This window comes from Elephas maximus, chromosome 4 (assembly GCF_024166365.1).
Source record: "Elephas maximus indicus isolate mEleMax1 chromosome 4, mEleMax1 primary haplotype, whole genome shotgun sequence".
In the NCBI taxonomy this organism is placed as follows: Eukaryota; Metazoa; Chordata; class Mammalia; order Proboscidea; family Elephantidae; genus Elephas; species Elephas maximus.
Window position 1 is genome coordinate 190,611,674 of NC_064822.1, and position 17,415 is coordinate 190,629,088.

Here is a 17,415-nt window from a genome sequence, read left to right on the forward strand (position 1 = left end):
GCCTGGTAGCTGGTGCTGAGCTGAGCCAGGGTGGGGTAGACTGGGAGATGCCCAGGGGTGGCTATGTCCTGGCTGTGGCAGCCAAGAGCCAAGGAGGGGGTGGAAGAGGCAGCCCCCACCCCCGTGGGGAACTCCTGTGAATAAGCAGAGCAGAGGGGAGGGGCCTCCCAGGCCGAGTAAATGGCAGGAGCTAAGCCCAGGGGTGGGGAGGAGACAGGGTCCAGAATGGCTGAACTTCTGGTTTCGGGAAAGGAAGCAGGGAAATAGGGGTGAGGAGTGGGAGGGGCACCAGACGGTAGGCTTAGAAGCTGACTTTATCCTGGGGCAATAGCGAGCCACCGCAGGTTTTGGAGGAAGGGAATGACGTGGCATGGTAACTCAGGCGGTTGGGGGTGGAGGCCAGGAGGGGGCAGTGACACTTGCCAGGTGAGGGCTGGAGAGGTGGTCCCTGCTGTGGTCACAGGGACAGAGTGGAGTGGTGGACAGGGGGGTGGACCCGGACCTGCCCCGCTTTCCATGGTGGCTGTGATGGGGATGAAATGAACACAGCCTGCACACAGTGAAGCTGTGCCCCTTAGCACTGTGTCTGCCACCAGCCCAAAGCCCAGACGCAGGACACCCCACTCCCCCTGTCTCCAATTCCACTGGTCCCAGCCACTCCCCGGCCCCACCCAGGGCACCCCGGCCTCACTGTGCACTCTGCATATGCCTGGCCCTCTGGGCCTGCCCAGTGGCCTCCAGTCTAGTGGAGAGACACACGAGAAAAAGTGATCACACAGCTATCGAATGCCAATTGTGACCAAGTGCTTTTATCTCATCAGAGAAGTCAGGAAGGACTTCCTGGAGGAGGTGACAGTAGAGCTGAGATCTGGAAGGGAATGAGGGCTCGCTGGGTGGGGCTGAGGTCAGTGGAGTTTTCCATGCAAAGAAACAGCATGTGGGAAGGGACCGGTGTGGCAGACTGTGCTGAGCGAGGGGCTCACGGTTCAGTTGAGGCCAGAGCAGCCACTGACAGGGGCCTAGGGTCTAGGACGAGAAGGACTGTGAAGGGCACTGGACACAGGGACATGGTCAGGCATGCAGTTTTAGCAGCTCCACTCAGACTGCTGCAAGGAGGACAGACAGACAGAAGTGTGTGCAGTTGAAGCAGGGGGCCTACAAGAAGGAGGCATGGCCACCGGGGTGGATGATGGCGGGTGAGTTTCGAACAAGGGGCAGATCTGAGAGACGCTTGGGATAAAAGCAAGAGGACATGGTGGTGGTGGTGGTGGGTACGGGGGAGGGAAGGGGAGGGAGCAGAAGGCTTCTGCTCAGATAACTGGGCAGTCATGCCGGGTGGAAGCTGGGATGTGAGATTCAAGCAGCAAGATGCTGAGGGTTTCCAGTCTGAGGTTCTGTGGGGGCGGCCCCACCAGTCCTGGCCCCAGGGGAGAGAGAGGAAAGGGGGGGTGGGGCCTCAAGTCTGTGGTATACAAGCTTTGGGCAGGGATGAGCCCCCATGCTGTGAGGGCAGAGGAGGGGGTGCCAAGGTGTGCCAGGGAACCAGCATTCCAGAGCCCAGAGGCCAGGGGAAGAGGGGGCCAGGAAGGGGGGTTTCCGATGGCCTGACAAGGAGTGGAGGGGGCAAAAGCCTCACTGGGCAGGTGGGGGAGTGAGGGGGTAGTGAGGGGCAGGGGGTGTGAACAGCTCTGCCACAGTCTGGCTCTGATACACTCATGAAAGAAGGGGATGTGCTAGGAGGGCTCCCTAGAAGCAGAGCCTGAGACAGAGGTTCTGCGTTCTCAGGAGACCGGGGAGCAAGGGATGTGGATGAGGAGGGAGGCCAGCTCAGCAAGGCTGGTCTTGGCCTGACCCTCGGGTGCTCTGGGGTATGAGTGGCCCACAGAGCCCCCACCCTAGTTGGTCCCTGGTGTACACCCCCCAGGCCCCTGTCCTCCAGAGAGGGCAGGCTGTGAGCTCTGGGGTTAGGTGGGCTGCTCGGTAACGGTGGTCTGGGAGGGCCAGAGCAGTGCCTACTATGGGAGCAGATAGCTGGCAGGCCAGTCCCCAGCATCACTCCTATGGGCACTGGGCAGTCCTGGGGGATCCTGGCTTTCCTGGGTCCTGGTGGTCCCTGGCCTGGGGCCTGACCCCAGAGAGCAGCTCAGAGCAGCCACTGTCTCCCACACACCTGGGTCTTGTGGCCACAGTACAGCCCCACCCTCCTTCAAGCCTCCCCATCCACCCTCTCTTGCCTTCTCTAAGAGGCAGTGGGGATTACTGGACAGGGTCTGGGAGACCTGAATCCAGCTCAGCCGCACAAACTGTGGCCACAGCAACTGCACAACGTCTCGGAGCCTCCATTTCCTTGGCTGTGCGATGGGGTGACTCATGGATGCCTCAGAGCCAGAGTCTTGGGGTGAGGGGCCAGGTGCGTGAGTGAGTAGCTGGCAGGAGGGCATCCCCTGATGATACCGGCCCTACTGAGAGAATGGAGTTGGGCAGCCCCACCCTCCCTAGCTGGTTCGGAAGAGCCCTGCACTTGGGTGGTGGGGCCCCAGGGAGGGGGCGGTGCCACCCTCCTGGCTGTGCCAGGTGCCACCCACGGGGTGCTCACCACAAAGGAGCCCCCAGGGGCTTTCCCCTGTGTTACCCCCAGCCCTGCACCCATGCTCCAAGCCCTATAGAGCTCAGCTCTGGCCTTGGGCCCGGCAGCTGCAGCTCTGCTCAGCGGCCCAGGCCCTTGGCCCTAGGGAACTAGAGGGATGCATGGTGCCCACAGGCTGGGGTCTGGACTACCAGGCACCCCTGGGATGCCTGGTGCTGTGCTCGAGGTCCACTCTCCCCATCTGACCCTCACCACAGCCTTCGGGGCAGACATACCATACCCTACCCTCACCCACTCAACAGCAGTGACCTGAGTGCCTACTGCATGCAGGCGCTGAGCAAGGCTCGCCGGTGCCCACGTTTTTGTTAGCTGCCGTCAAGTCACCTCCAGCTCGTGGCGACCCCGTGTGTGCAGAGTAGAACTGCTCCATGCGATGTTCAAGGCTGTGACTTTTTGGAAGCAGATTTCTAAGCCTTACTTCTGAGGTGGTTCTGGGTGGGTTTGAACTGACAACCTTTCAGTTAGTAGTCCAGCACCTAACCATTTTTGCTACTTAGAGACTCCTGTGTTCACATTCAAAGGAGGAAACTGAGACCCTGCATGGCCCCAGAGGACATGCCAGAGGTCACACAGCTGAATTCAAACCCAGGTTAGACTCCAGAGTCATACTTTCTCCTTGAAGCCTCTCTCTGAGCCTCAGTCTCTCTGTAAAATGGGGACAGCGGAGCCTCCCTCACAAAGCTATGAAGGCAGGAAGCTGGCCACCCCGCCTGCCGTGTTCCGTGGCCTCTACGTCACCATATCTCTGCCCACTGCTGCCCACTGAATTTGAGGCTCCCCCTCCCCCAGTCCCGACTCAGCCTGCCCTCAGCCCGCCAGGGTCCTCAGTGTTCCCAAATGAGTCACCATAGCAGCTTGTCCCCGGTGCTCACGCCGTCCCCCACCTGGAGCTCTCATCCCACCACAGAGTCCTCACAGGACTTGCTGGGCTCCAGGACTGACCTCATCCAATCCCCACGACCTGTTTGGCAAATACCAATGTCATCCCCATTCTCTGGATACAGAAACAGAGGCAGAGGCAACAAGTTCAGGGCCACGTGGGTGGTCGGAGAAGCAAGCACGCCTTTCACCACAGTGCTATACTGCCGCGCACTGGCCTGCCGGGCCCACATCTGTGCCAGGACCAGGGCCCCTCGTCCACTCTCACAGCTCGGCTCCCGCCGACACCCCAGCCTCAGGCCCGACACCCAAGGCCAGGCACGGAGAAGGCTGGGGAAGGCCGTGGCAGCCGAGGCCAGCCCTTGGAGGCTGTGGAGGCCAGGAGTGTGGCCCAGCTGGGCTCTCGGGGGGCCCAGCATCAGCCACGCGAGCCCGGAGGCACCCTTACCTACTCGGAGCTCCTGGCCGAAGACGGTCCTCTCGCCCAGCGCCGAGCAGTTCCAGCGGGCGAAGCGGAACTGGTGCTGGCACTCGTTGATGCCCATCTGCGCCCCCTCCCCGACCACGATGATGGCGTCTGGCCGGCTCTGGCAGATGGCGCGCTGCCGCGGGGCCAGGCCAGGAATCTTGTTGCAGATGATGTTGGCTCCCAGGGCCACCACGGAGGACAGCGCTCTGCGGGCGGGGAGAGGGGACAGGCAGTAGGTGAGACAGGGTCACCACGGAGGACAGCGCTCTGTGGGCGGGGAGAGGGGACAGGCGGTAGGTGAGACAGGGTCACCACGGAGGACAGCGCTCTGTGGGCGGGGAGAGGGGACAGGCGGTAGGTGAGACAGGGCCACCATGGAGGACAGCGCTCTGTGGGCGGGGAGAGGGGACAGGCGGTAGGTGAGACAGGGCCACCATGGAGGACAGCGCTCTGTGGGAGGGGAGAGGGGACAGGCGGTAGGTGAGACAGGGCCACCATGGAGGACAGCGCTCTGTGGGAGGGGAGAGAGGACAGGCGGTAGGTGAGACAGGCCCGGGCAGAGCCCTTGCCCCCCGCCCACCCCAGTCATTCAGCTGGCAAATATTCACAGGCACCTACCACAGGCAGGGAGCAAAGAGAACCCTGCCCTCAGAGGCTTCTCTTTCTGCACTCAACACTGTCAACCTAGCTTAAAATGGCGGCTGCTCACACAAACCCCCTTGGAATCCTAAGGCCCACGTGTTGCGAGAGCCAGGTCCCTGGGATGTGCAAACGGTTTGGGCTCAGCGACTTAAAGGTTGGCGGCTTGAGCCCACCCAGCAGTGCCTTGGAAGAAAAGACCTGGCAATCCACTTCCATAAAGATCACAGCCAAGAAAGCCGCACAGATCACAGTTGTGCTCTACAGCATGTGGGCTCGCCATGAGTCACAATCGACAGCCACTAACAGCATTGCAAGAACAGAACCACAGAGTTGTAAATCTCACAGAACCCCAAATCCCGTGAACCACAGGTCCCACAGAATCGCAATTTCCATGGAATCACAAGAACCATGAAATCACAAGCCCCACAACATCACGAGAACCACGGAACCCTAAGTCCTTTGGGATCACAAATCCCAGATTGTAAGTCCCACAGAACACAAGAATCACGGCCTCCCAAGTCTCTGAATCAGATCCATGGTCCCACATCTGGGACTTGAGAACCATCAGCTTGGGACCATTTGCATCTGGCTCCCAGCCACGCACCCCAACTCCGACGACTGGGGCTTCCCCATCCTTGTCGACCCTGGCTTCCCGTGACACCTGGGCCAGACAGGCTGCTGAGCAGGGTGGATGGGCTGGAGCCCAGCCCACAGGGTGCCATGCCCACTCCAGCCCGAATGCAATGCTGGAAGGCACACCGTCTCTCTCGCTGTGCACAGCTGTGAAAGGTGGGAGCAATTACACCTGTCCCCCAGCCCACAGCTCAGACGAGAGCCTTGGGAAGAAGGCCCACACCCAGGAGGGGCGGCTAGGGGTGTTATGAGTCTTCACTCACTGCTGGGTGACTGGGAGCACTAGGGGAGGAAAGGACCTGGCTGTGAACTGAGCACCTGCTGTGTGCGGGTCCTGATTTATTGCAACATTGTCTCCACTCCAGCAACCCGCCAGGCTCACTCACTTCCAACTCCTGGTGACCCCATGTGTTACAGAGTAGAACTGCTCCGTAGGGTTTTCTTGGCTGTCTTCTTTACGGAAGCAGGTGGCCAGGCCTTTCCTCCTTAGTGTTGCTGGGTGGGTTTGAGCTGCCAAACTTTAGGTTAGTAAAAAAAAAAAAAAACCATTGCCGTCAAGTTGATTCTGACTCATAGCAACCCTATGGGACAGAGTAGGACTGCCACATAGGGTTTCCAAGGAGCAGCTGGTGGATTCAAACTGCCAACCCCAGCCGAGTGCTTAACTGCTGCAGTAGTTGATTGAAAACCACGTGCGCCACCCAGGGGCCTAGATTCACTCCAGGTGACAGCACCTTACGAAGAGTGATCCTAGGTCCCCGGGTGGTACACGTGGCTATCAGCGTGGTTGTTTTTAATGTGGAGAAAGCCACACAGGGTAAAGTTAACAATTTAAAGTGTACAACTCAGTGGCATTTAACACATTCGCAATGCCCTGCAGCTATCAACCCCACCTAGTTCTAAAGGAGACGCAGCGTCCATTAGCCGTCGCTCCCCATCCCCCGCCCTCCCAGCCCCTGCAAACACTAACCTGCTTTCCGTCTCTATGGACTTACCTATTCAGGATCTTCCAGTCATGGAATCCTACCACACGCGGCCCTCTGTGGCTGGCTTCTTTCACTGAATATCATGTTTTCAAGTTCATCCACGTGGTAGCATGTGTCAGCACTTCATACCTTTTTGTGGCTGGGTAATATTCCATTGTAGAAACCTACCGCATTTTATTTCTCTATTCATCTGCTGATAGGTATTTGGGTTTCCCTACTTCTGGGCCATTGTGAATAATGATGCAATGAACATCCCTGTACAAGTATTTGTTCGAGCACCGGTTTTCAGTTCTCCGGGGTGTACAGCTGGGAGTGGAGTTGTGGGGTCATGAGGTCACTCCATGTCTCTCTTACTGAGGAGCCCCAGACTGTTTGCCACTGAGGGTGCATCAGCTGTTTGGGCTTAAGCACCCAGAGGAAGGGGACAGGGAGCTGGAAGGAGGGGAGACCCACAGCAGCACCTGGCTTTGAAACAACAGACTTCACTGTTTCCCCACTGTGGCAGTAGGGGAGACAGCCAGGGACTCCCAAAGCTGACACCCTGGCCCCGGACACAGCCGCCCCAACATTGAGAGAACAGCCAGTGTTTTTCCAGGCGGCCAGCGCCCCAGCCAGCTGGGAAAATCCCCGTGTGGCCCAAGCCCACAGCACGCGCTGCCACCCGACACCCAATCCAGGGTCCGCCCACCCACCGCCCTCCCATGCCCGCTAATCTGCCGGACCCCTGGGTCTCCCACGGGCACAATGGGCCGCTCTGCTCCAGTCTAGCCTGTAGGAAGGGCATCTGAGCGGGTGGGGCTGGGAGCTGGCTGGAATCTGGGGAATTCAGCCCAAAGTAACTGTAGATCCTTGGAAAACCGGCCTGGGGAACTGAGATGGATGGGAAACCTGTCACACACCGGGCCCCAAGCGCAGCGGGAGCCACCGGAGCCGTGGGGAGCACAGCACGCCTCCCAATTCTCCTGGTCGTCACATAGCCTGCTGGCAGGCAGGACCCGAACAAATGGGGCCTTACTGGAGGGCCCCAGGGGGACTTACGATGGACACCAAGGACAGAGACAGGCCATAGCAACGGCCGTTCCTGCTCTCCTGCCTCCAGGCAGGCAGCACCCAGTGCTCAGGTAGCATGGTCAGCACCCAGATCTGACCACCTCAGTACCCTGCTCCACGCCCTTGACCGTTAACGCTCCTTCCCTGGAGCTGGAGGTCTGTAGGCTACTGGCCTCTGGCGACCTCCAGTGTTGCCTCCGCTTCCCGCCTTTCCAGCCTTTACTTGCACGTCTCTCTGCCTGGGATACTGTTCTGTTCCCTCTCTCTGCCTGGCAAACTCTACTTCCGCTTCCAGGCCCTGGCGGAAGCCCCACTGTGCTCAGACCCCAGCAACTCAGGCCTGGCACTGAGGAGGTGCACAGTAGGTGCTTGTCTCAAGGACTGGACTCTTCCTGCCGTCTTCTAACTGCTGCTTCCAGGCCTGTCTCCTAGCTGACGGCTGGCGCTCTGGGCAGCGCCAGGTCTGAACTGAATTGGAGCCTCCAGGGACAGCCCAGTGTAACTGCCCCGGAAGTGTTTGTGGAATGGATGAATGAATGAATGAACCAGTAAATACTCTAGAATTGTGTCTACAAAAATTCTTATGACTCAACAACAAAAGACAAACAACCCAATTTAAAAAATGGGCAAAGGGCTTAAATAGACATTTCTCCAAGACGACATACAAATGGCCAAGAAGCACATGAAAAAATGCTCAGCGTCATCAATGATTAGGAAGATACAAATCCAAACCACAATGAGATAACCCCTCACACCCATAGGCTGGCTATTATCCAAAAAAGGAAAAAAACAAGTGTTGGCGAGGGCGTAGAGAAATTGGAACCCTCACCCACTGCTGGTGGGAATGTAAAACGATGCAGCTACTGTGGAAAACAGTTTGGTGGTTCCCCCAAAAGTTAAACATAGAATTGTCACACGACCCAGCAATCTTATTTCTAGGTATATATCCAAAAGAACTGAAAACTGGTATTCAACCAAAAACCTGTACATAAAAGTTCATGGCAGCACTATTCACAATAGCTGAAACTTAGAAGCAACCCCAAGTGTCCATCAGCAGAATGGACAAACAAATGGGGTCCATCCATACCATGGAGTATTATTCACCATAGAGAGGAGTAAGGTGCTGCTACGTGCTACGACGTGGACAGACCCTGAAAACATGCTAAGTGAAAGAAGCAAGTCACAAAATGCCATACATTGGATGATTCCATTTATATAAAACATCCAGAGTGGGCGAATCCGTAGAGACAGGAGGCAGATTAGTGGTTGTCACGGGCTGGAGGGCCCGGGGATGGACAGCGGCTGCTAATGGGTGTGGGGATTCCATCTGGGGTGATGGAAAACTCTGGAACTAGATGCTGGTGGTGGTTGCACACGGCTGTGAAGGTGCTAAATGCCACTTTAAATTGGCTAAAGTGGTACATTTTATGTAAATTGGCTAAAGTGATACACTGTATATAAACTGGCTAGAGTGATACACTGTGTGTAAATTGGCTAAAGTGATACATTGTATGTAAAGTGGCTAAAGTGATACACTGTATGTAATTTGGCTAGAGTGATACACTGTATGTAAATTGGCTAAAGTGATACACTGTATGTAAGTTAGCTAAAGTGATACACTGTGTGTGAATTGGCTAAAGTGATACATTGTATGTAAAGTGGCTAAAGTGATACATTGTATGTAAACTGGCTAGAGTGATACACTGTATGTAAATTGGTTAAAGCGATACATTGTAACTTGGCTGGAGTGATACACTGCATGTAACTTGGCTAAAGCGATACACTGTGTGTAAATTGGCTAAAGCGATACATTGTATATAAATTGGCTAAAGTGATACATTGTATATAAATTGGTCAAAGTGATACATTGTATGTAAATTGGCTAAAGCGATACATTGTATGCAAATTGGCTAACGTGATACATTGTGTATAAATTGGCTAAAGTGATACATTGTATGTAAAAGGAAATCCTGACTTCTATAACTCCAGACCTCTGGGTGGATGTAGGTGGAAGGGGTAAGATGGGCCTTTGCCCAGCAATCCCCTGCTTCTACTCAGATGATTACCTGGGGTGGTGGGGCTGAGGGAGTTGGGGGAACTAGAGCCCCCAGCCACCCCTGGCATCACCACTTCGTGACTTAATCCTTCAGGGAATCGTCACTAGGTGTTTTTGTGCCGGGAGTCTACATAATCAGATATGCTTGATAATTCAGAAATAATTTCAAAATTATCTCCCTTAGCAGTTGGGTTTTTCCCAATAACGATACCACTGCTCCCATTCTGGGTGTCACCTTTGGCAGTACGGGCCCTGGCAGGCCCCACTTCCACCCCACCTTGCCAGGTAAGCTTTGCTGTGCCCATTTCACAGGTGCAGACACTGGATCTCAGAGAGGCGAGGGGACTTGCCCGGGGTCACACAGCTGGCTTGGGGCTGGGAGAGCTGGGCTTGCCTGGAGCTGGGGACAGTACCCACTTCCTGTTCTCGGCACATATGAAGTCTTTCCCTTGCTTAAAACCCTTCCAGTCAGCATTCGTTTGTTCCAGGTTCATGGACAGCTTCCGTTGTTGGCGGAGATTGGCATCTGAGGTCCGGTGAGGTCCACCCTGGCTGGCCCACATCGTCCCTCCCCAACCTCCACGTGACTGTCCACTCTGCCCCCTAGGAACAAGCCTGGCCCTTCCGCCCCCCAGGCCTTGCCCCCTGCTCCTCCTTCTGCATGGAGGGGAGAAGGCTGGGGGTCTGGGAGATGGGGATTGGCCTCATTAGAAAACTGTCAGAGTGGGAACGGGGTGAAAACATACAACAACTAAACATTAGCGCTTTGGAGCAGGAGGAGGTGGGTGGGCACAAGGAACATTCTAGAATAATTGGCAGTTTGGGGGTGAATGGATGCTATGGGCACTCTCAGCAAGCCACCCTACTGGGTGGGTCTGGCTCTCCCCCCAAAGTGGGAAAACCCTCTGTGGCCAGCTGCCTACCCTCTGTTGCCCTCCAGCGTCCCAGGAGAGGCCAGCCAGGGAGGCTTAACGACCTGTGAGCACAGAGACTGGAGAGGGGTGTTGGTCACTGGTGTTTTCCATGGAAAATTCTGCCCCAGGCTCACCTCCCTGCACTGTTTAAGGGCCTCGGGACACAGGCCAGAGGCCAGGAGGAGTGGGCAAAGCTGAAGGCCTGGAAACTTCCCTACCCCTGGCTGGATGGAAGGGAGGGTGCCCTGCAGACAAGCTCCCCTCATCCCCGGGGACTCAGACCAGAGGGCAATGCGGCCAGCAGGGGGCCCAGCAGGGCAACTCTTCCTGCAATGTGTCCTGGCACTGGGGTCGAGTCGGACACTGTTCAAGGAGGGGGCTGCCACTGGGTGCTGGGAAGATCCTTCCACCTGCCTGAGCAGCCCCAAGGGAACAAAGCTGCCTCCAGGGATGTTCCAACAGTGGGAGGGAAGGAGAGGATAGCCAGCCCCTCCAACCACTGCCAGGTGACAGATGGGAGCAGAGGTGGCCAAGAGGCCCACACCTTTGCTGCAGCATTGGCTAGGTATCAGGTTACCCACCTGGCAGCCCTGTGGGGCAATGGTTAGCAGTGTGGGCACTGGTGCAAGAGAGCCTGGCTGGGACCCTGGCCCTGCCTCTTCCTGGCTGTGTGACCTCAGGCACATGTCTTAACCCTTCTGTGCCTCAGTTTCCTCATCTGTTCAATGGGAGTGATAATGGCTCTGCTACCTCACAGCTGCTGGGAGGAGTACATGACGGAAGACACCAGGCACTTCGTGACTGCCTGTGGGGACTTGTATTCAACGTTGACCATTACTAACACTCGAGGCCTGAGGCTGCTGTTGTTGGGTGTTGTCAAGTCAATTTCAACTCCTGCCAATCCCATGTGACAGAGTAGAACTGCCCCATTGGGTTTTCGAGGCTGTAATCTCTACAGGAGCAGATTGCCAGGTCTTTTCTCCTACAGAGCTGCTGATGGGTCGAAACCACTAACATTTGGGTTAACCTTTTGCTTGACCGCTGCCCCACCAGGGCTCCTTGGGGGACCCACTGCTCACCCTCCTTCATTTGACAGACAGGGTCACTGAGCCCCCGAATCCAGCCCACAGTCCCTGGCCTCCCAGAATCACTGTCCATCAAGGGCCGCACTTACTCAGGCAATACTGGGGCCCGTTGGTGTTCACATCAGCCCTTGCGGCTGCCACCGGGGCTTCATCCACCCATGTGATCCAGCAATTTCACCCCAGGGTCTGTACATCCAAGACAAAGAGCACATATACACTGCCGTGCTCCTGGTGACAGCCGCAAACTGAAACAACAGCCCAGGTGTCCATCCACAGGAGGACAGGTGAGAAAATCGTGGGAACGCAGACAATGGAGCGGCATACAGCAAGGAAAAGGAACAAGCCACGTACCTACGCCAACGTGATGAATCTGAGCTAAAGAAGCCAGGCGAGGATAAACCTGCCGCGTGCTGCCAGTGGCAAGACGCTCTAGGCCAAGCGCGACTCACCTTCCAGACAGAGCTCCACACAGGGTTACCTGTGTGCGGGGGTACGGACAAAGAGGGGCACGAGCGAGCCTGCCAGGTGCCAGAAGGTTCCATATCTAGAGCTGGTGGTGGTGATGCGGGTGCACACATACGTAAAAACGCATCAAGCTGTACACGCGAGAATTCCACACCAGACTCTGTGTACGTGACACCTCAGCAAAAAAGTAAAATATGAGAATGTTGGCCTTGAGCATGGTGCTCTTTTAGGATCAATATGGCATCAAACCGACAACAGCAACCTGAAAGATTAGACAGGAACCTCAGTGGACAGTGAGTTTATGCTAACAGGAGAGGAACAACTCAGAGGAGGGTGAGAATGGTTGACAACTCGAAGGATGTAATCAGCGTCACTGAACTGTACATGTAGAAGCTGTTTAATTGTTGTACGTTCTGCTGTGTATTATCTCAATAACAACAATAAAAACAAAACACAATTTTTAAAAAGTGAAATATTAAAATACAAAACCTTACAGAAAATCAGGCTGGCGGAATAAGTGTTTTTATACTAATTAACATCAAATGAAGAAAGCACACTTCAGAAATCAAACGTCAGCAGAGACAACAGCGCCCATGGGCCTCCCCGGTGTGTGCCTGGTCTGGGCTGGGGCTGACCCCTACCAGCAAGGGCTCCAGGGGCTGCTGCAAGCTGGGCCGACCACCTCCCTACAGGCCAGGCTGGGGTGCAGCCCAAATCCAGGGCCTCAGAGGCCCTGTGAGCAAAAGGCATCCCTGCCTGGACCCTCTGAGGGGCTACCTACCAGCCCACCCTCCATCCTGGCCTGTTGTCCATCAGCTAGCCCGTCCCATCAGGTCCTGGGCCTCTATGAACCCTAAAAGAGCAGGACAGCTGCTTCGGTGGCTCCTGGGGCAGCAGGAAGTGTGGGGGCAGGAGATGCTTGTTGCTGGAGGTGCCCTGGCCCTTGCCGGGTAGGGCTGCACCCACCCAGCCCTCAGGACCAGTGCCTACTGCCTACTGTCCCTCTGCCTAGAGAAGCTGCCTGGTGAGCCAGGCCTAGTGGGTAGCATCCTCCCAGAGCTGCCCTGAGGTCACTTTGTTCAGAAGGTAACCCCTCGGAAGCCTGTCCCAGCTGTCGGGAGAAACTCCCCGGGGTCTAACCTCAATCCCTCACACTGTTGGCTCTTGCTCTGGGGGGCTGGCCCAGCTGCCCTTCTGCTACGTGCTGGATTTTAGCTAAGGGGTCCCCTCAGCGAGCCTATTTCAAAGCCCAGGGGGCAGGTGTTATTACTATGATTATATTAATACTATTCTGGTCTGCAGAACTTGGAAAAGGAACCAGAGGCCCAAAGAGATTCCACCTCCTGCCCAAGTAGCTCAGGAGGCAGGGACTGGGATGTGCCCCCCTTAACCCAGCTGGCCATCCCTTGTCCACCAACCTTCCCCGTGAAAGGCCCCTTCCCTGAGCCTCAGCTTCAGCGGGGGTTGGGGGGGAGTAGTCACTGTGCCTCCCTGGGAGCAGGAGGCTGCATCAGAGGCCAGATTGGTCTGGGGCAGGCCTGCCCCAGCGGTTTCTGAGGAAGGAGGACCTCTAAACTGCACCACGCTGGGAGGGGTTTCCCATGTCACAGGCCGAGGTGTGGACCCTCCCAAATAGGCTGCCCCAGCCCCAGCCTCCATCACTGACTCCAAAATTGCAGGGACCCTATCTTATTTGTCACTGTGCCCCGCCCTGGTACAGGGCTAGCATGGGCGGCCCCCTAGTGCTCACTGTCGAAAGGATGGATGGATGTGTGGGAGGGTGGGTGGGTGGGTGGGTGGATGGATGGATGGATGGATGGATGGATGGATGGATGGATGGATGGATGGATGGATGGATGGATGGATGGATGGATGGATGGGTTGGATGCATGAAGACAACTCAGTCACGATCTGCAGGGGAAGAGGCTCTTTAAGGGATAGTGACATCTGCAGAGAGCAGAGGAGGCAGGTGGGGACGTGCCCCTGTGGGCCTGTGGGTAGGTGGTGGGGTCTTGTCCTGGCACCCCCCATTCTCACTCTGATCAATAAAAATACCTTTATCCACAATTGGAGAAATGGTGGCACAGTGGTTAAGAGTTCAGCTGCTAACCAAAGGGTCAGCAGTTCGAATCTACCAGCCACTCCTTGAAAACCCTATGAGGCAGTTCTACTCTATCCTATAGGGTTGTAATAGGGTCACTATGAGTCAGAATCGACTCAGCAGCAATGGGTTTGGGTTTCTTTTCTTTTTTTTTTTTGGCTTTTATCCATAATTGACATAAGGTTGAGAAAACACTGGTTGTCTATATCAAGGCTTAGGGCTCAAGCACGTGCGTTGGGGGGAGCCAGGGTGATGAAGGCAATGGGGTGAAGCCACCCAAAAGCACCCCTTGATAGGGCATCGATACCCTCCCAGGGGAGGACATCTGTTCAAAAAGCAGAAGGGAATGGGTGTCATTGCCAACCCCACACAATAGTGACAGAGCCATCTCACAGACCCAGAGGGTCCTCAAGCCTCCTGATTCTGTCCTCAGGCCTTAACGCTATGACCGCGGGGTGGCTGTGTGTCCTCAGGGCCACAGGAGGCAGGCGCCTCCCCTCAGCAGCCTGACTCTCCAAGCCACAAATTCCCCAGTGACTGACCCACAAGCCACAGCCCAGGGATGGAAGAGCCCATGACAGTGCCAACCGCCTGGCCCGTTCTGCACACCTCTGTGCCCCTCTCTGGGCCTGAGCACTGAGGGCAGCCCAACTCCACCCCCAGGTTCCTGGGCTGGAGCAGCATCCTCCCCCACAAGCAAATGGCAGAGCTCCATGTGGGGAGATGGCAGAATCCAAAAGCCATCTGGAACTAGACCTCATGACGGAGCTCACCTGAGCCTTGACTTCTCTCCCAGGCCCCTTCCCCTGGAGCCAGGAGCTGGCATGGGGGGCATTGGGGACACCCGCCCCTCCACGCCTCCATGAGGGCAGGAGCACATCCCCTCCCCCAAGGCAGCACGCCTCCCCTGGGGAAGCTCGGGGTGATGAGACAGGCTTCTGCTTGGACTGCCCACCCCCAACCTTCCCTCCCCACTCCCCACCTCGACCCAAAAGGTCCAGCCTCAGGGCATCCCAGAGCCAGGCCTCCAGCCCGGCCTTCTCCTGGATGGGGCCTCAGCGACCCCTCAGGCCACACTCATTCATGAGGTTCCCACCCAGGCTGCCCCTCCACACCTGACAAATCACCAAGCACCACATGGCTCCTCTTCCCCACATGGCCCTGCTTTTCCATCTCGGCACCCGGCCCTGTTGTGCCTTTCCCAACACCCCCTCCTCCCGAACCTCCTGAGTGTCGTCAAGGTCCACTGCAGAGACCCCCACTAGCCCCCTGGGAGCCGCACGTCTGTACTTGACCCCCTCGGCATTTTCCTAAAGCCATTTGGGGCAGTGTCTGCCTGCCTCCACCAGTTGCAGATACCCTGGGGCAGGGGGCCCCAACTTTGCCCAACACCCAGCCGGGTCCTAAGCAGGCTGGGGTAGCCTTGGACATGAGACCCCAGCCAGCTGGGGAGCATGGGAACGCCCCCATCCCAGCCCCAGGGACACCCCATCACCCCAGGAGCTGGGGACAGACTGGCCCCCAGGAGCTGGGGACAGACTGGCCCCCAGGCTGGCTCTGGCCCGGCCGCCCAGCTGCCCACGCTCCTGGCCCGGGGCTCTCTGTAATTCTTCCCTCTCGGGCATCCTCCAGCAAAATATTTGAAGAATGTTCTAATTATCTTCGATCGGCCAGGGAGGCGGGCCTGGGTCCACTCGTCCAGGAAGTAACTCGGCAAATAGCCTGGAGGGCAGCGCCTAGCCCCCACGCCCACCCCAGCACCAGAGGCCCGCCAGTCGCTCCCGCAGGTGGGCAGGGGCTATGCCCCGAACTTTCCAGCCACATATAGGCTGGAGGAGGCTATTCTCTGGGCTCTGGAACTGAACAGGGCCCTGAGAGACACACCGTGGGCTAGGGGCTAGTGGTGGCCTCAGTGTTCCCGCCTGTCAAGTGGGGGAATGTCTTCCAGCCCTGGGGTCACTCAGCAGACACCCCTGCCCTGATCCACTATGGCTGCAGATTACCCAACCGGCCTCTACCCCTGAACAGAGCTACAGCTGCCCCCATTGGCCACTGTTCTGGGCTGAGACAGCCCAAGAGAACATGTCACCCTGCCAGAGCCCTGCGGGTGGAACAGAAGGGGGTGGAATGAAGGAGGAAGGGTCAGAGCTGGATGCAGTCAGTGCAAAGGTGGGTGTGGCTCAGATTGCCTGCCTCCCTGGGTCACCCAAACCCCACGTATCTGGGCTCTGGGTTGGTGGGCAGCACCCGCTCTGTCCCCAGACCTCAACAAGCCACCCCAAGGCTGTTCTGAGCCTCAGTTTCCTCATCTGAACGTAGGGCACAGTCAGCCCTTCTTTGGCAAACAGCCCTTCCCTCTGCTCACCTGGACAGGAAGAACCTGGCCCAGGTGGGGCCCAGATGGGGATAGGGTACGAGCAGGGGCAGGCGCATCACGGCCTATCCCAGCCGTCTTATCCACGCCCTCGCATGCCCAGACACAGGCCCCAAACACCGCCCTCCTGAGCGGTGCCTTGGTGTGATCCCCTATGTAGGGGCTCCCGCCCCACCCTTTCCCACCCCATCCCCATGGCGCTCTTCTGGGGAGTCCTGCCAGCCCCACTTTACAGATGAGGAAACTGAGGCTAAGGACCAGGAGACCCAGAAGGGACCTGTGTGAGTGGGAGGGAGGTGGACACGTGTCCCAGGAGGAGGCCCAGAGAGAGTAGAGGCCTGGAGGCAGGAAAGGGCTTGGAAGAGCAGAAGGCTGACACCCAGGGCCCAGCTCAGTCCCCTCCTCATTCTCTTGTCCCCTCATGCCCTCCCTGACTGGCCCTGGCCTCAGTTTCCCATCTGCATAATGAAGGGAGCCAGAGCTGTGTTCGAATTCTGCCCAGCTGCTACTGTCACTGGCCTCCCTGAGCCTCAGTTTCCCTGTCCAGTTTGAAGACAGCCCACCCGGGGGTGGGGTCTCCACAGGCTGGGCGCAGGGGCAGCCCTCCACCATGGGTCCTGTGCTGCGATCTTTCCAGGTCGCTGCTCCACACACCTGGCCGCCTGCAGTGTTCCCGGGGAAGAGTGCAGAGTGTCCACCAGCTCCCTCACGCCCCCGGCAGGCGGCCGCCCTCCCACCCTCTCCACATAACTGGCACTCTTGCCTGGCATCCTGCGACCCCGTCCTGGAGAGAAAGCAGGTGGTAGGCTGGGAGCCTGGGCAGGGCTGAGGCTGCTGTAGGCAGGCAAGTATAGTCAGGGATCTTCTGCACTCCCACTGGCACAAGGCAGCAGGGCTGAGGGAGCTTCAGGGGGCGATCTAGCCCCTACATCTGTGAAATCAGAATCTCACCCAGTCATTGTGATCCCAAAACCTCAGGATGCAGACCTCTGACCTCAGGAAACGTCCAGAGCTTTGCTGGGTGTTCAGGGCCTTGCATGGTATGCCTGGGATTGGCCACACAGGGTCAGTACTTCCTCTTCCAGGGGCCCCTTCCCCTACCGCAGCCAGGCAG

The 17,415-nt window shown here is 57.2% G+C and overlaps 1 protein-coding gene across 1 annotated transcript in view; it reads right to left on the reverse strand.

The window, feature by feature from the left end:
- The window catches only part of WNT7B (Wnt family member 7B), a 54,335-nt gene that overhangs the window by 21,706 nt on the left and 15,214 nt on the right, over window positions 1-17,415 (reverse strand). The window contains exon 2 of the mRNA XM_049881601.1: window positions 3,975-4,201. Coding sequence (XP_049737558.1) covers window positions 3,975-4,201 — 227 coding nt within the window. The remainder of the gene's footprint in view (window positions 1-3,974; window positions 4,202-17,415) is intronic.